Source organism: Propithecus coquereli, unplaced genomic scaffold, assembly GCF_000956105.1.
Source record: "Propithecus coquereli isolate 6110/MARCELLA unplaced genomic scaffold, Pcoq_1.0 Scaffold46, whole genome shotgun sequence".
Lineage (NCBI taxonomy): Eukaryota > Metazoa > Chordata > Mammalia > Primates > Indriidae > Propithecus > Propithecus coquereli.
This window is the reverse complement of record NW_012150396.1, coordinates 4807546-4827170: the sequence shown is the minus strand read 5'-3', so window position 1 is coordinate 4827170 and position 19625 is coordinate 4807546. Positions and strand designations below refer to the sequence as shown.

Genomic DNA, 19625 nt, shown 5'->3' with positions numbered 1-19625 from the left:
CTCCATTATTTTTTTCTAGTTTACTTTGTGAATTATGGTGAGAGAAACTGGTGGTATATACTCAAAGGAGAAAAGCAAGCACTGAAAATCTATACTCATGAAAAATGTATTGGGTTAGGCAACACTGACTGGGACCTGGAGAATTTCCATCATTATATGTCAAGTTTTCTTTTTGCTTTTCCCGTGAACAATGTCAGGCAGGAGAACTTCAACAGTGCCTTGTCTTACGCCCAGAAAATTGTGTTCATTCATCCTTTGTGTCTGAAATACATTTGGGTAATAGGAAAGGGATATAGTGTGATGTTACATTTCAAGAAAAAACACATGATCTTACTGCTCTTAAAGATAACGTTCACCCATCACTGCAAAGCAGTCTTCAGAATTTACATCTATTAACCTGTAGAGCATAAATGGCTTCATGTTCCACAGGTTAAAATTACTCACATGAGGAAATAGAGAACAGGTGCGTAACCGATGTTTCCAATATTCTGAACTGCCCCAGGAGAAAGAAATAACAATAGCCAAAGTTTATATAGCATTTACTATATGCTTGGCAATATTTTAAGAGCTGTACGTATATTAATTCATTTAACTCTCACAACAACCCTCTGACTTCTGTTCAGTGATGATCCCCACTTTATGGGGAAACTGAAGCACAGAGAAGTTATAGGACTTGCCCCATGTCCTAGCACTGACGAGGAGTAGAGCACACTGGCAGCCTGTCCTGAAGTCACTGCCTTACACTGCTTAAATACTAGGGCAATGTGACTATAGAAAGGGGTAAGTAGTGTATTTACATTCTTCAAAACAAGTATAGAGAGCGATATTTTAAAAAATAGGAACTTAGAGTCTTATCCTTTTATGTGATATCCAAAAAGCTGATTATAATAATTTTTGCCCATTAAAAATATTTGAAGACCTGTTTAAAAAACTAATTTTCTGAGTTCAAATCTTATTCCAGAAGATCAATGTCTGCATGGTACATTGTACATAATTTAATTTTCCCAGTTGAACATCTTGACACTATATGAACCATGAATGCATGAAATAGGAATTCCAAATGTCTTCCATATGGTCAGAGGGCTTTGGAATACTTCTGCAAGGAAGCTTATGAGTAGTTTGAAATTGTTATGCCTGTTCTTAGTGACTTTTATTATGTATGCCTAAGGTATTAGCACTTTTCTCTGAGTGGGACCCGAGGTGGTAGATAGATGAGTCTGCTGTCTGTATTTAGGTACTTTGCTCATTTCCTGAGCGTTACGGAAGGCATGTGGATGCTCATTAAGTTTCCAACCATTCCCCGAGAGCAACAGGTGGTGAATCAAAGCTTCCCTGGTATGTCGTGGCTGGTTTCCTCAAAGTCTTGGAAATAACGGATGGCATTTGCACGCTCTCTGTAGTACCAGCAGATAAGAAGGAGATGAACAGCAGCAGGAAGTATTTCCAAAGCATAAACAAACACTCAGGTCTAGGAAGTTATGACTAATCGTCTTGCCACCACACATTCTTTATCCATACATGGCGGTTTCAGCTCTTAAATACTGTTACTCATTCAAACTACAAAATCATGGCTACCTAATGGAAGGGAGGTAAATTAAAGGAATAAAGAACATTCCAAGTTAATGAAACTGTATCATAAAATTATAAACTCTTAACTCTACATTTATAAATATCCAATGACCACCAATGACTGTGATATGTCTTAAAATTGTCTCCTTTTCAAAATTAATTATTTATATTGATTACCCATTGCATTTTAAGGAAAGCATATCTCCATACCCTGAATTAGAGGGGGAAGACAAAGCTCACTGAGCCAAAAGTAGAACCTATGATATAAATCAAATACCAGATAGTTACCCAACAGTACTTGACAATTACATAGAAAAATATTTCTAGTGAATGACGAAAAGGGTTTCTGTCAATTGATAACTTCTTTTCACTACAGTTACTAGTCAGGGATAGAAAAACAAAAGAAAATATCAGAGCTAAATGACCTTGACAAAATATATCTGGCAATTTCCCGTGACTCTAAGAATAAAAGCATTTACTAGAGGTGGCAAATCACTAACATCCTTCCCAATTTGAAAAATTTCATAACATTCAGACTGGTCCACAGACAACTAACTAGGCAGATGCCAAGGGTCCAGTGGGATATTTTTCACGGTGAAGGACATAAGATTAAAGTAAGATATCGATAACATATACTAGCAATTGAAATCGTATATATGTGTGTGTGTGTGTGTGTATTTTTTTTTTGCTTTGGAGAGAAAGAACTGATTCCTTCATGCTGTTGTACTTTGTACTAAGAAAGCGTGTCAAGCTCAGGAGAAGGAACAACTGGATTTCAAAGCGCTGAGGTTCCTGTGCGATGAGCTGGCGCTGGCAGCACAGCCCGGCTGACCTACAAGCATTTGCTGCAGGAAACTCTGCCCCAGCCCTTCCAAATACCCCTCCTTTTAAATGCCTCCCCACTGATTTCTAACGCTACCAGGTTCTTTTAAATTAATGCTGAATATGACTTTCTTAAATTTGTTCTAAAATTTTATGACCTTCCAATCATTTGTAAAAAGTTATCCTTTTTTTTAATGTGTGGAAGTTACTAAGTAACTGCCATAAATCAACTCTACAATTTGAAATCATGTATTAATTTATGAAGTAATTCCTACTAAATAGCAAATGATTAGAAAGTGACTTGGACTCATTAGCAAACTGTTATCATGGAGTGTACTTTTTCACCAAAGAAGCCAAAGACTAAAAATATATTCAACGGACATATCTGAACTTTTATGATACTAATCTGGAAACATCAAACAAAAAGCCAGAACAAAAACTTCTGAGTGCCAACCTGAAAGACATCGCTTTTGTGTTTAATAATTATATCAAATATACTCTTAAAATATTTTCTAGGATACCATATAATCTCTGGGAACTCAATAACTTAACATTTTTATTCTAAAATCATACTATTTCATTTAACGCCCACTCTAAGCAGAACCTTCATAAAACAGACACAACATTGGAAGCAGAGATATTAATTTTAGAATAGACTAATGCAAGATAGAGATTGATTCAAAACTTTGTAAGATGAGAAAAATGTAAGGACAAATGTATTTGTATAATGTTATCCTATCAAGTAGTTCTAGAATATATAAAAACAATTTAAAAACAAGAAGTTGATTTTAAAAGAGGAGCTACAGCTAAGGCAGTATAACTTTAAGCCTTGTTAGTTGCCATGTAAAAATTTTTTAACAATTTTAAAAAACCTTTTTAACATTTTAAACTGATTTTTAAATCATTTAAAACAATGTTTCCAAACTAAGCTTTAAGCAATTATTTCAAAAGATAGTTAGAAAGTCTATGGGAACAGTATATGTGTTGGGTCAAAATATCTTCGTAATATGATTTGTACTTTGTAGTGAGAATTACTGAGAGGAAGTGGAAGCACAAACGCTTTAGAGGGATTATTTTAATGAGTGAATCACAAAAACAGCTGCCTAAATGTTAGATTTATGGGGATGTTAAGATTCTAATTCTGGTCAAAATCTGATAGGGGCTTAAGAATAAAATTAAAATGTGAAGGTAAAGAAACATTCTAGACTTCAAAGAATTCTTATAACTTCAAATGAAGTGGCATTTACATTTATTTAAGGGGCATAGTAAGTTTAATGGCAGAAGATACAGTCCAGATACCTATGGCAAACTTTAGCAATATCTGTACTTCATTTTTAATTAAAAAATATAGTCAGTTAAGATGGTTGGAGAATATTTAAAGAACAGTATTATATTTTTAGTTTTCATTGTTTCCTATTTTCCTCCGATTTGAGTGAATCTCATAATTACAGTTCCATGAAACCAAGACTATCAGTGCAGTATTTACCTTTATCCCCGGAAGTCCAGGAAGCCCAGGAAGCCCTGGTTCACCCTACACAGGAAAATCACATAGCATTATAGAATGATATTCACTCCGTCACAAATCTGGAGAAACACATGGCAAATGTTCCTAGCTTAATACTTTCTGCATATATAAATATTTTTTAAAAACTGTCTACTCGCAAAAAGTTTCGTGAAATTATATAATTCAGTCAACTCTTGATTCAGGAATTGGTTGACCACTTTGCAGATTTTTCAGAATTTTTTTCCCTCTTCCTGACAGTTCCCTGCTCATTGGCATCTCTAACAAAAGGCAAGAAAGAGGAGTAAAAGGAGAAAAAACTCCCATATTTTATTATTCCTTCTGTAAATGATATGTTGGGGAGGCTGAAGCTATTGGCCGAAATAAGGATTATGTGTGCATTTCAACAATGCTTCCTGTTCCAATACTCTCTCACCTCGGATAATCAAGAGTTGGCTGTATGAACAGATGGTCACATCAAAACAACATAGGTTAAAAATCTTGCTCACTTAAAAGTGTAGTAAGCTTTCCTTTCCATTCCTGAATGGTGAGAAGATAAATAAATGGTTAAGATTATACTTAATTCCAGCCTGTATTTCTGACAATTGTTGAGTCTGGGCAACCCTGCTTAGCAGCTTAGGGTTAATGGTACCCCGCAGCTGTTCCTGAATACAGGTTTGAGATTAAGTGGTACATTTGGGGTGAGCACATTGGAGTCAAGCTTAACCTTCTCATTTTCACAGAATTGTCTACATTATTTTAAGCACAAAGAATGATGACAAGAGGTTACATTGCTTAGAAAAATCTCCTGAATTCTACTAAAAAAGTATAAAGGAATCTCAGGAGAAAATAAAAAGTCCTCTCTGTGTTGGATTGAAGTGACTATTATTTGTGGAAATAACATTTAAAGGTAAAACGGTCATACCATTTCATGATGGTCAGTCAGTGGGACAACAACTGTACTACAGGGTGTTCCAAAAGTCTCCATACAAAGGAAATATTCTGTAAAATTTTGTAATTAATATTTTGTAAATAAAGGTACATTTAGCTACAATTTCCCATTTTCCCTATGTATGGTGACTTTTGGGATACCCTGTACAATGAAAGATATAGGAGCATCAAGCTAACAATGAAATGGTAGAAAATAGTATTTCTTTTAATCTAAATGCTTCGACAATCCTCATTCCAAGGAAAGTCTGCTAAGAACAACCAGACATTCCATCTTCAATACTATTACTTTCAGATTATGAAGAGCTATAATTCGCTCTGGTATTATCACAAAATGACTTCTGATGCTGTTAAGCTGTTTGATGATACCAAAAAAAGTATAATGACTTTCTTGATGATTTAGGTAAAAGGTACTTCAGGAATGCAAAAGAAAAACTATTCTGTCTGAAACTATATAAATGAAAGTTTGCATTGTGAACAATAAGACTAAAATGAGATTAAGCCAGAGAAGAAAGGATAATTATTAAGAACTTGTTATTCTATTAAAAGAATACGTGTCTGAGTAAGTTAAATTTTACCTAGATATAACATTATACATTTGATTTTTTCTTTCCTTTTCACCCTTTAATCAATAAATTTAAGAAGATCTAGTAAAAAGGGCTTGTATGCATATTTTACTGAAAATTCTCTTTTACTTTTAAAAACTATAAGGCTCTTGAAAACAGTAAGTTGCAGTAGAATATGCAACCAGTGAAAGTAAACATATTGATGACAAATCTATAGCCTTGTACTGTTTTAGAGAAGTCTCCCCAAACTCATTTTGGAGACATCCTATTTGATACATTAGTGGAAACATATAGGTCCTAACATTCTTTTCCACCAGGAGTTCTCATCACACCTTTCCCTCCCACCAAATTAAAAGATTGTGTCACTACTTTAAAGAAAGATATTTATACACACACACACCCCCCCACATGTTTTCTAACAATGAGAAAGATCTAAAGATATTAAGAAATAGTTTACAGTATAGACTGAATATTTACAGAGACTTTGAGCATTTAGCTTTTCCCTACATCATATGTGTATATATGTATCTATGTGTGTTAGGTCATAAATTTTTCTTTTTTTTTTTTTTTTTTTTGAGACAGGGTCTCGCTCTGTTGCCAGGGCTAGAGTGCAGTGGTGTCATCACAGCTCACTGCAACCTCACACTCCTGGGCTCAGTGATCCTCTTGCCTCAGTCACCCAAGTACCTGAAATTATAGGCATGAGCCATCACATTGGTCCATAAAGGTATTTTTTAGTGAACAAATATTTCAGAAATTCATATTTTATAATCTTGATTGTCTTGGCATCCCATTCAAAGAGTATTTGTCCAAGCAGATTAAACTTTATACTGATACATTATTCGTTTGATTTTTATTTCTTTCCCTTTCACTCTTTACTTTCCATTATGGGAGACCTTCAAAATCAGGACTCTGCTTTCACCTCACATCCCTGCTACGAGCCTTGTTCTCTTAGAGAGAGTTCAATTGTGAGGGTCCCTTCTGATGGGGGACCAAGTAATTTTACTCCTTTAAAATGAAAAACTATATATATTTTTAAAAGATAGGGAAGAATTAGAAAGGAAAGAATTAGGCGATGAAACACAATACCTATTTAATAAATCTATACACCCTATAAGCATATACATGCTCTCCAACTCACACATCAATCACATACTCTACTGTTGAGGCTATAAAAGAAAGAAAATCCAATGAAGTCATCTCTACATTATGAATATTACTTTAGATATCAAACTTTGATGCTGGAAAAGACTACCCAGTGGAAAGCTAACCAGTGAGCTTTTTACTGTGTCATGATACCCTATACTTTTCTGGAGTGGCCCTAACGCAGGAGTGTAAGTGCCAATGAACTCACAGCACCGTTCTGCAATGGTGAGAAAAATGCCATGGAAGATCTCTTCAATTGATTCTGTACTCACTTCGGTTTGTCATTTTTCTAGTCTACAGAAGCAGCAAGCAAGGAAATACTTTACTTTTAAGCCAATGTCAGGATAAGTATTGCCAAATCCCAGTATTAGACAAAGGAAGTCATATATTGTGTGCAGGTGAGACTGAGTTGAAGGGTAGAAGCTGGCATAAATATCAATGAAAAAAGATGATGTTCATGTCAGGGCACATTCAGATGGGTTGTAAGCTTTTAACGAATCCACCCCTTCTCTCAATGTAACTTGAAACTGATTTTTAATGAAATGAAAAAGAAGTCCAATGTTTCCATGTGTAAACCTATGTATAATACTTCCAGAATGAGTCTAAATTGTATTTCTAAATAATCATCATGATAAGACAATGTTTTACTATACAATTGGAAATTCATTTGGATATTCCACTCTGAAAACAGTGGAAACTCTACGAGATTATAGCAAATTTGTTTTGGTTTGTTTTTTAGGGACACAATAGTCTTGCAGACATTTTTTTTTTTTTTGGTAAGTCACACATTTTGAGAGCAGTTTAAACTTAGCCTTTAAATTTTAAAGACTAAGGGACTTAAAATTAGAAGATTAGTTGCTTTTTCAAACCAATGCAGACCATGTGTCTCCAACTATATCACTAATTCCATATTTTTAAAATGAAAAATCAGCAGGAAATCTTAGAAATTAAATAGTAAAATTTGCAGAGTTTTTCTGGGCTCTTTAAAAAAGCCTTAACTTTATTGGATACCGGGCCTGGTGCGTCATTACTCTTAGACTTTTAGTTTCAAGAGAAAAATGTTAAAAGAATGTGAAAGACTTTCTCAAAAATTATGTCCATCCCAAGTATTTAAGACAAAGCAATGATCCTCTCAATGATTTCAAGAAGGTGGGAATATTATTTTACTATGTCTTAAGGTTCTAAACTACTCTAATGGCATTTATTCCTTCTTCCCCTTTCTGCTAATGAGGTGACTTCTATGTTTCTATTCATGCTTTTGTCTATAATACCAGCTTCTGCTAGACAAAGGCAGAGTCATAATCTTAAGCGAGTTAGCCTAATGTGGAATTCACATTTCTTGTTAGCTACATACATCTGTTATCTACAGTCTGACTGCCCTGGGCACTGACATCCACATGCTCGGACAATACCCTGCTAACATTTGTTTCCTGCCTCAGACTCAGTGAGAATGTGAATCGAAACATATTCACTGCATGTCTTCTAATTTATTTCTGAAGTGAAGCACAAATTATAAAAATATTAACATATCCATAGATTGGTTAGTTAAAGTGGTATGGCTAATGTCTCTAGTTAAAATTTAGTTTATTAACAAATTTAGTTTATATAATATAATATGGCACAGTTAGATATGATTCACATAAAAAATTATCAGTAGGGAAGCATTTTCAATGAAAGAAAAAGGAATATAATTTTTAAAGAACTGTCCATCATTCTCTATTGAGACAATTTAGCAAATATTCATTCCATACCTTCTTAAAGTAACATGCAGATTATCTTTAAGCATGCAACATAAGTTGACATTCCAACCCAACCGATTTTTGTTAGTTTCGAACAGCTGAGTATATGCAGACTTAGGTTCATACAGCATCCTTTTACATATACAAAGTTTGCACATTTTGCTACGGTCAACTTTAAGAACTTCTAAAATGCAAAACGATAACACTCTGTATGCACAGCATGAAAACTGCATCATTTTGCAATAATTGTTTTCATATTACACAGTAGCCAGTAGCTATAAAATGGTGATTACGATACAGTAAGAACACACTAGAGAGAGAGATATTATTACCTTTTGCCCTGGACGACCAGATTCTCCAGGTTCTCCCTGGCCAAAGAAAACCAAAGATGAAAAGGACGGTCTGACAAGAATTTTCCAAAACCCTTAGGCCTAAGGCCACAGGGATGGCCCAGCCTCCTTCCCGATCCACGCATTTTATTCACTTTATTTTGTTACTATACATCTCACTACACATTGGAAAATTTTTTGCTGTGCATATACCTATAGCTCACATATAAATCCACATTTCCATGAAAACCAATCAGAAAGGGAAAAGAAGGCAAGACCTCTTATTTCCCACAGCTATTCCCTGCTGTGTTTGGAAGCTGATCACTGCAGGAGAATAGGAACAGAGTTATAACCATCAAAGTTGGTAAAAGGGAAGAGACAAGGGAAGCCTATAAAAACCAAAACTGTGACTCCTGGAGTACTAACATTTGCAAAGTTATAGTTACCTTAATTCCTGCAGCAGATGATCCAGGGTCACCCTAAAACGAAACCCATGAGAGATTATGCCACAAGTTATGGGAACAGGAAACATCACAAACACCCAGAAAGCCATTACCAACACAGGTATTCAAAGGGACCCATGACTGATGGCCCTGGTTACACTCCCTAAGACTTTGTACCAGTATGTCAGCTGTTAAGATACCAACAATTTCCAAGATAAACAATGTGCTTCCTAAAAACATGAGCTTACTTCAAATGCAAAATATATAGAAATTACATTTCTTGAAAAAATATATACAAAAGTATAAATATATATATATGAATCTCTTCCCTTCAGACAGTGCTAAAAATGCATTATGAAGCAATAAATTATAATTTTGGGATCTGGAACTTTTGGTTTTATTTCTGGAATTTATTAATGTCATCAGCTATCATTTACTGGGAGCCCCCTGACCCTTTCGGTCTTCGCAAAGTCAAGGTTCAACAGGTGAAGTCAAAGGTTAATGATGTCGAGCTGGAAAAAGCCACGCAGCAGATCGGTTTGTTTCCCGGTAAAGCACCGTCACGGTTACGACTGGCACGTTTTTCCAGCTTTATACTTATTTCATTGCAACTCGGTCACCGGGAAGCTACAGGATGATGGATGACTTGCGGGTGAGGGGGACACATGTGAGCTCGGACAGAAAGTCTTGGGACAGAATCTGGTTTTTAAAAAGGCACTGAAATCCACCCAGATTTCGTAGAGGGTGACGACATTCTGAAACAAGCATGTTATAAATACGCAGATAGGGACTGGTGGAGAAAAGACTGTGCCAGGGATGGTGCTTATTTCTGAAACGAAGCCAGAAAAGGCCTAGATTTTCAAGTTCCTTTTAGCCCCATCTGTCCCATGAACATGCTAGAAGGAAAAAGAAACGGGTATTTGAGACTGTTAAGAAAATAGAAACAGCCACAGGAGGATGGCATATATTGGGATTTCCTCAGCTGTCTCCTCTGTACAAATGCTCAAGTCGAGGAGGTCTGGGGGTCGATTTCCCTGTTCTAGATTCCAGAAACTGCTCATCAATCTTCGTTAGAGACAGACATCAGGCCTCGGGCCTCTGTGCGTGGGGCACTTGCCCCCCTCCCTCAAATCCTCTCCCCTCGTGCCAGCCCTGGCCTCTTCTCTTTCTTCTGCCCTCAGCTTACGCGGCTGGGCCTCCAAGAACCCTTCCCTGCCCAGCCTAGACATCTGCCCCTCAGGCACACATCTTGTCGTGTAGCATCGTGTTCTGCCCTGTGTGCCACAGCTCACTCTGTGTGTCCAGCCCAGTTCGTGTCTGTCCTCCCTTAGGCAGCCAGCTGCAGGGGAGCAGATTCTGCGTCTACTTTTACGCAGTGCCCAGCCTATAATATACGCTCAACATATAGATGGTGAATGAATGAACAAACAGGTCAGCAGTCAAGGATCAAAATGAAAAAACCTTTAGGAAGGAAAAAAAAAGGCAGCTTAGGAAGGAGAAGGAAATAGTAAATTAGCTTGTTGAGGAAACAGATATGTCTATGTGAGTTTCTTTGACATCTGTAATTGCTATTAGCCAAGGAAAAAAATTACAACATGACTACACATAAAGAAGAGGACCCCAAATACTGTCTCACTGTAGAATGATATTGGTTTCTCTTCCCAATCATTAACATTCAATTGAGCGTCAAATGGGAAGCGACATAAATGTGGCTAATAATACTTATTCTGTCTCTACTAAATTAAGTCTGAAAGCCATCAACGCCAATGAGTCGGGTTTGCAATATTTGACACAGTAAGACCTTTGAAGTCATTAGAAGTAATTTTGACTGGGCAAAGTTCCTTCTATTATCTTATTTATACTCATAAAACTTCTGGGAGATAGGGCAGATATTACTATTTCCATTTAATGTGTAAATTGAAGCAACCAGAGGTTAAGTTGGTTTTGGGCTTTCTAAATTCTACTGGCTGTTCTTTTTATGGGAATAAGAAAATAATTATTGACTTACTTCATTTTGACAACAGGACATACAGGTTATAGTAAACTTATAAATAAAAGAAAGTTGCTTGTGTTAACTGTAGTTAAAATTTTTTTCAGTGTTCTAATGAAAAGTGGTTAGATAATCCACTAATGAGAATAAAGACTAGATTTAGTTCTCATAGAAAGTGGATGAAAAGAAAAAGACCGTTTCCTGAAAGGCCAATTTATTTGTGGAAATCAGAGTGGTTTCATTTGATGGACGACTAAGAGTTTTTATTTTCTTTTTCAAGATTTAGAACTGTGAAATCTCAAGGAATTTTTATAACTTTTAAGTGGCAAGGCAACTGCTGGAAGACATTTGTAAGTTAAACATTTTAAAGGATAATGCTGCAAATAGTGGGATTAAAACAGTGTCTGTTTATAATCCTCCTTCCTCGCAAAGCGAAATGAATACTGGATTAAAGTGGGGAGAAAGACCCCAACCACATCTTAAGTAGACTCATAGCTTCATAAGTCAGTTGGTTTGGAAACAGAAGTCTCCACAGGATCAGTCATAGGTGTGGAAATACTGTGAGAAGATTTTTGAGATAAATGAATTTGACTTTACTCTTTTTCATTCAAGCACAGTTTCTATGTTTGTTTGTGATTATTTTCAAAACAACACTTGGTGTATGATTACATGTATGTGTTAATACATGTCTTACATGTATGTGTATATATGAAGTGAATGTGGTGACATTTCTATCATTTATTAACTCATCCAATGCATATTTATTGAGTGCCAATCATGTGGCAGGTGTGGACGCAGCGGTGCTGGAGCTGGGGAGACAGCAGAGAGCAATGCGGTTACATTCCGGCCCTCATCCTGCACGTGCAATAATCATTTCCTAATACACGCAGTACAAAAATAGTATCAATTAAAAGCATGAAAGATTCTGTTTTTCTTTCTTTCCTTTTTTTCTGAAATCTGGGATAGGAAGAGACTGTCATGTTTGAGAAATTCTGTGTCACTCTATATACACATAAGACATGATAATAAGCAAATGCATGGTACAGAGAAAATGTTCTAGCATTTAATGAAAATAAGAAACAGTTTAAAATAAAATTTTTAAAAAGATTGTTCATTCAATAAATATTTATCATCTTCTAACTATGTGTTAGGAACTAGGATTGGTACTGGGCATAGAACAGTCTGGCACCATACAGTTTTTTTTTGTTTGTTTGTTTTCTTTTTCGGTGAGCTGGATGTCCAAGTAAACAAGGAATTACAACGAACCATGACGAGGGTTAGGATAGGGATTATAAAGAGTGCTGTGGGATATATAGCAAGTGACCTAACCAATCCTGAGGGGACTGAAAGGCTGTCAAAGAGAAATGACTTATATATTAAGTTTCATTTATTTTTAATTATTATGGGTACATAATAGCTGTATATCTCATAGGGTATATGTGACGGTTTGTTACAGGTATACAATGTGAATTTGTGAACCGAAGAATGAATAAAATTAGAAAGCGGGGAAGTGGGAGTGAGGAATTTGGGAAGGAGGACAGACAGCAAGCATGTTTCAAGCTAAGGGAAAACGTGTGCTAATCAGAGAAGGCCCACACTGACTGGGGTGGGAGTGCCCACGGAGACAGGCCTTCAGGTGTGATTTTAGGAAAAGAAGACAACTTGTTTGGTGGCTCCAAATATGCTGTGGCTTCTGACAAGGCTCAGCAGATGCAAATCAAAGATGCTATGTAGATATAGAGTAAAAAGGCAGCATATTCATAGAAATTGAAACTGGGGGAGCCAAAAAAAAAAAAAAGGAAGACAGAGATGTAATGCCAAAAAAGTGAAGGTAGAACCTCTGAATCAACAGATAAAATTGTGAATAGTAAAATGGCGTAGTCAAACCATTCAGTGTGCTGCACAAACACCCACTTTCACGTTGAAGGAGACAGATAAGAAATCCCCAGCCTGGGCAACATAGCAAGACCCTGTCTCCACAAAGAATTAAAAAAAAAAAATAGCTGGGTGTGGGGGCGTGCTCCAAGCTACCCAGGAGGCTGAGGTGGGAGAATTGCTTGAACCCAGGGCAACAGAGTGAGACCCTGTCTCAAAAAAAAATAAAAAATAAAAAAATAAAAAAAATCCATTTCTACATTTGTTGGTGGGATTAACAGTACAAACAGCAGAACATAACCCTTCCATAGTAATTCTACATGTGACTGAACTCAGTCTTTGGCAGGTTATTCTTAAACCTACAGTGCTCTGTGGTTGTGGGCCGGAATGCACCGAAGTTGCTGGCCACAGAGAAAATCCAGCCTCGTGGTTTTTATAGTTCCACAGCATTTCCAGATGACCAGTCTGGAAAGCCTTAGATGGCTTTACCATCCAAAGGCACTGAGTTGGATCAAAAGGAAAAATATCCTATTAAAGTGAATCAGCCAATGATGTAATTTACTACATCAATGGCAGAAAAGAAGCATTTTTTTGATTTTACGTCTCAAACTTGGTAAATGATAAATGAGTTTCACATACTGAACACAAAGGCCATGAGAAGAGTGTTTCCAACATGCTGGAAACAAATTATATGACAGAAGCAGGAAATGTTTAAAAAACACATCAAAAATTATATTCCAATTACAGCATTCTTGGGGTAAAGGCTTCCAGGTCAGATTACATATTACACACATTACAGATTCCTATTTACAATTCCCTGTTTAGACCCATTGAAAGTTTATAGAAATGATTTCCGTTTCAACTGAAGCATTTTTTATACTTAATTTCAGCTGACTAATAAAACTTTTTGATAAAAAAAGAAAAACAATCAATCTAGTTGATTTCAATTTCCATGTGGTAAGAAAAGCTAATATTTATTGAGAGTTTATTATGTGTGAGTCAGTATAGTAAATGATTTGTATTAATATATAAAATAAGAACAGTATTCCTTTGAGATGACCTTGATCTTTTTGAAGAAAAAAAGTTGCTTTAGTATTATAAAATTAAATTTCAAAAAATGTGTGATTAAAGAAACAATTATTGGTCTATGTTCCAAAAAATGAAGCTTTAAAAATACATCTTTTAAGCATAAAATTCTTTACATAAATCCACATAGGCATAGTTCAGACTCGGTATAAATTTTTTTCAACAGAAGAAATTGCCCTCTGTGTTGTGTATTTCCTTTCTTTTAAGCAGAGGTTAGCAATTATGGCCAAATCGAGTTGGCCACCTTCAAGACTCATGAGCCAAGAATGGTTTTTTATATTTTTCAATGGTCAAAAAAATCAAAATAACTATAATATCTCATGACACACGAATATTACATGAAATTAAAATTTTAGTGTCTGGAAATAAAGTTTTATTGGAACACAGCCATACTCATTTGTTTACCTATTCTCTATAGTTGCTTTAATGCTACAACAACAAAGTTGAATAGTTTTGACAGAGACCATATGGCCCACGAAACCTAAAATATTTATTTTCTGGCACTTTACTGACCTCTGCTTTTAAGTAAAAACAAGAAAGTTAAATATAACATCCAGGTTTATATATTCAAGCTTTCAAATTTTGACTTCGAGAGTAGTCAGGGTAAATATCATTGGGCTCATTTGCATTCAACAGGTTCATGTCATATGATGCTGAAATTTGGCAGATTAAAACAATAGGTCTACAGCAGTGGTAGTCAACTGGGGGCGATTCTGTCTCCCAAGGAACATTTGGCAATTTCTGGAGATATGTTTGGTTGTTATAGCTCAGGGGTGCTTAGGCATCTAATGAGTAGAGGCCAAGAATGAAGCTGAACATCTGAAACCCCACAACAAAGGGTTATCTGGCCCCAAATGTCAATATTGCTGAGCTTGAGGAACCCTGGTCTACGAGAGACAGAGAGTCCACTCTAATTTCTAGACTACTCCTGGAACACAACCACAGTTGCTACATGGTGACATTAATTCATTCCTACCACCCGTGCCATATTTATATTAATATTTATAAGAAGAAACAAGATAAATTTCTTTTTATTTTGTGTGTGTGTTTTTATGACTAACCGTTACCCATCTGTAGTGTAATAATTTTCAAAGTGGGATAGTTTTATGCTCAACTGTAAGCCTAAATGAATAATTCTTTTTTTCCAATCACTCAATTACTTAGCTTGATTTAAATTAAAATCCATCTGACTCTATTCTATTTCCAGTTTCTTAAAAGATCTTCTCAATTCTTAACATGTAGCACGAGTAAAGTAAAATATCCTTTCCATGTCAGAGACATCTGCAAAGTATGAATCCACACAGAAGCTATAATCACAGACGGGGGTTAAAAATGAGGGAGGCAGGAAGACAAGCCACAAGACTACTGCAATATAAGGGCTAATAACAGTTTAAAAGACCAAAAAAAAAATACAAAGGCTGATAAAATATCCAGATTTAGTGGGTTGCCAGTTGAGGCAAACTTTCAAGACTACGTGAGAGGCTCTAATCAAGTGAGATGAACTTATAATCAAACATGTAAATCTCATCCCAATCCTCTGACAAGTTCTCTCCTAAAACTGGGACAAATGGAATCACTTTAAAAACTCCACTTTTATATCTTGCCTATAAAGGGTGTGTCTCATTTACACACGAGTAAGTGTTTTTATTCCCTGAAAGCCATATTACTGGAAACTCAGCTACACGTTTTCTGGAATTTTTTACATACCATTTTACTTTCAAAATATTTAAGTTTATAGATAGGAGCTTGTGGATAATCACCTTTTAAAAACCAAAACCAAATATTTAACTGTTTTCTAATCTTGGAGAATTATATGTCATATTAAACCACTCTCTCTCACTTGCCGCTCTCAAAGCTCCCATTTCCAAACACAGGAAGTAAGACCTCTCGCTCATACTCATACCCTTCCACGCTTCACAAAACCGTACCTTTTCGCCTGTGTCGCCTTTGGGGCCGTTCTCTCCAGCATCTCCCTGAGAAGGGCAAAAAGCAATACACGTAAAATACACTGGTGACATTAAGCAAATAGTATTTTTCATTAAAGTTTCCTTTCATAAAAACTACCTATTAAAATATCTTGCAAATGTTCTATAGAACTAAGGTACTTTTGCTTGACCAGCAGTCTGATATCAATAAAATAAGTTTATTACAGTGAACATGGCCAAACAGTTTTAAACTATTTCATGATATTAACAGAAAACAGTCATTTATCTGTCTGCCTTCTCTGAGTTTGTTGGGCACTTAGAGCTTCCTTAACTCTGTCTCTTCTCTGCTCAAAGCTCCTCTCGAACCAATCCTGTCTCCTCTTATTCCCTGAATAAGCCGTGTGCGTCACCACCTCTGCACCCTTCTTTCTACCATTCCTGCCACTCGGACCCCTGGCCTCTCTTTTTCCTTCTGTCTGTATAAATTCTACCCCGTCTTCAAGCCCATCTCAAATCTCTAGGACCTCAAAGTACATACACGGCCCTTAAAACCTGTGCACTGAATATATTTATTTATCTGGGCCCACATGGTTTGCATTCATGAAATAAATGTTTTACATTTTATTAGAAAGCTTTTTAAAAAATCATACACTTAAATGAATTGGGGGAGTTTGTGCTTTTTTTTTTTGTTGTTATTTTTGAGACTTCCTATGCCCATTTCTTTAGTGACATCTCCTTTTTCTCCCTACGAAGCAATGCATTAGGAAAAAAGGCATTCATTGAGTATCCATGTTTTGCTTCTTTACATTTTGAATACTTGAACTTAAATCTTACAGCATGTTATAGCGGAAATGTCACGGACTTTGGAGTCAGGGAGACTGAGCCCAGCTCCAGCATCTGCTGGGTAAACGAAATTCTCTTCGCTTCAAGATTCTCCTGTGTAATCTAAGGGTAAGGGTACTTCGTGCAGTTATAAGAAATAAGTCATGTACTGTGTGTAAAGCAACTAGGACGGTATCTGGCACATCATAAGCTGTTAATGATAGCCATTAATGAAAACAATGCATTACTGGGCACATGTTCCATAGGCTGGAATGTGATCACTTTTTTTTTTTTTTTTTTTTAGGTAGGCTCTTGCTCTCTTGCCCAGGCTGGAGTGCAGTGGCACCATCACAGCTCACTGCAACCTCAAACTCCTGGACTCAAGAGATCCTCCTGCCTCAGCTTCCCGAGTAGCTGGGACTACAGGAGTGCACCATCACGCCCGGCTAATTTTTTAAAAATTTTTTTGTAGAGGCGATGTCTTGCTGTTGCCCAGGTTGGTCTTGAACTCCTGGCTTCGTGCAATCCTCCCACCTCAGCCTCCCAAAGTGCTAGGATTACAGGCGTCAGCCAACAAGACCTCTCTATTATTTAAACATTTCTTTAAGACAAGACAGGAACTACTGATAATGGTTTCCTGGGAGAAGGTAGAGAGGAGGTTGGGAGGGAGACTTTCACTGTTTTCTCTTTATTTTCTTTTATTGTTTCAAATAAGCATGACGTTGACCCGCTTGGCATTTGTCTGTGGTGACAGACGCACCACTGCAGACCAGGGGAGCCTGGGACACTTGCTCCGGTGAATGCCTGGGGCGGTGCCAGCATTTCTCCTTTTCCCTCCTTGATTTCTACACAAAAGAGTCATCTGATGACTAATTAATTTCACGTAAATTACCATGAACTGACTGGATGCCAAACAAATGTACTGGTAATCTGTTACGAAGGACTTTTGACAGGCAGCTGATTTGCATGCTTTTTAAAAAATTGCTTGAAAATCTCTTTATTAAAAAACAAACAAAACAAACCCTCGTATTAGGAAAACTGGCTCAGAGTGGTTGTGAAGGGAAGGGTTTGACTGAGCTGTTCCCCTCATCAAACTGTCTTTTTCCACCCCTCTGTTTTGCCCTCCTTCCACTTAAATAAATGCCTTTGTATCTTTTTTGCTTTGCAATGCTGAAAAATACACGTACAATCAAGAATTCTTCTTGATCTGTAGACGAAATTCCTTTGGGATTAGAGGTTACAGTATTGATTTGCAGAAAGACTGCATCACATATGAAGAGCACGACAGAGTATCTTGATAGTTTCCTTCTCAGACAGCACACTTTCAAACACTATTCAAGTATCATACATCGCATGAGAATCAGAAAAGTAAGTATCGCGTTATGCAGTGAGAGTCTAAAAATAATCGGGACAGGCCTGAAAGTAATAAGGAAAGGAGTCTAAGGGAAATTGAACATTCGACACCCTGTTTCTCCTTTTGTTTCTCTTTTTAGTTTTTATAGGAATTCTTCGTGGGCAACTTTCAGATAATTGCTGCAGGTAAACATCTGTATCCCTTTAACCTGATGACATAAGAAGCAGCAGAGAGAGATGTGGGTGCTTGGAAAAGTATTGGAATGACATTAGCAAGTAGGCAGAACAGAGATTTTGCAGGCCTGAGGATTTTTCAAAGTTATATAAAAGCTTGACATAGAATGTTGAAATTTGCTCCCCTTCTCTTCATTTTTTTAAACCTTTTTATCCAAACTTTTGTCCATATATAAGAATTACACTATTTTATTCTTCCACTAATTAGCAGCTTGAAAAAAAAAACAACTGTGGTCATTATAACTACATCTATATCATCTATCCGTCTCTCTATACCTATTTATCCACCAGCCATAGGATTCAGTTGTGTATCTCTTGGCAGCGGGTGGGGGGGTGGAGATAAATACAGGCAGAATCGTTCTCACCTTCTTTCCTTGTTCTCCAGGTTCTCCCTGAACAAAAGAACAGAGACTGGGTGACCTTAAATTATAAAACACCTAATTTTGTTATTAGACAAAACATACATTGAACATACTAGGTTAATTATGTGCAACACTTTCTAGTTGGGCTATATATAGTTTTTATATGAAAACAAATGATGAGTTTCCTGGAGAATTGAGTATGGATATCAATATTAAATATAATCTTAACTCTTTGCTTTTATAGGACTAAAGAAACATATTTCAAGATTATCATTCAGATACTGGCTTCTGTGGCACTCAGGAGAACAATGGTGCGGCAATCCAATGTCTTGAGAAGCTCCTTAGTCTACTCCTTTTGATTCTGCCCAAACTCAGAATCAATAAGGTGGACTAGGATGTCCTTCCACAAAGGTTTTTATTCAAAACATCCCCTGGGGCATGGGTGATTTCAGGGGTCTGGAGTGTAGTTCAGTGTCGATCCCCAATCTGTCTTCCCCTAAGATGTCATAAACAGTCCTAAACTTGAAGCCCTTCGAAGTGTCATGAGTTCTCTTTAACTGCTAGCAACCGGCAAGTTCCAGGTCAGGCGTATTTTAGGAGGCACCGGTACCTGCAGGCAAGACGCTAGAATGGGGCAGAGTTTAAGTGAGTTTGGGAGAGAGGTCCTTACTCCATATGATGACCAGGCTAGCATGAGAACTAAAATGCAAAATGGTGCTCTGAAGAGAAGCTCATTTTCACTTTACCCAGGAAAGGATAAAAGTGAGAGAGCTCTCAAGTAAATTATACACATTATGATAATATTTCCCTATGAAAGGCTTGAGTAAGTATTGCCTTGAGATCAGACTGCTTTTTAAAAAAAATGAAATAAGACAATTGTTGTTGGGTTTTTTGAAAAAAATTATAACCTATTGC

The 19625-nt window shown here is 36.6% G+C and overlaps 1 protein-coding gene across 3 annotated transcripts in view; it reads right to left on the bottom strand.

The window, feature by feature from the left end:
• COL25A1 (collagen, type XXV, alpha 1) overlaps positions 1-19625 on the bottom strand; it is a 358759-nt gene that overhangs the window by 62454 nt on the left and 276680 nt on the right. For all 3 annotated transcript variants that reach the window (XM_012655108.1, XM_012655107.1, XM_012655109.1), the window contains exons 14-18: positions 18714-18740; positions 15943-15987; positions 9067-9099; positions 8624-8659; positions 3878-3922 (exon numbers count right to left, since the gene is read on the bottom strand). In XM_012655108.1, coding sequence (XP_012510562.1) covers positions 3878-3922; positions 8624-8659; positions 9067-9099; positions 15943-15987; positions 18714-18740 — 186 coding nt within the window. The remainder of the gene's footprint in view (positions 1-3877; positions 3923-8623; positions 8660-9066; positions 9100-15942; positions 15988-18713; positions 18741-19625) is intronic.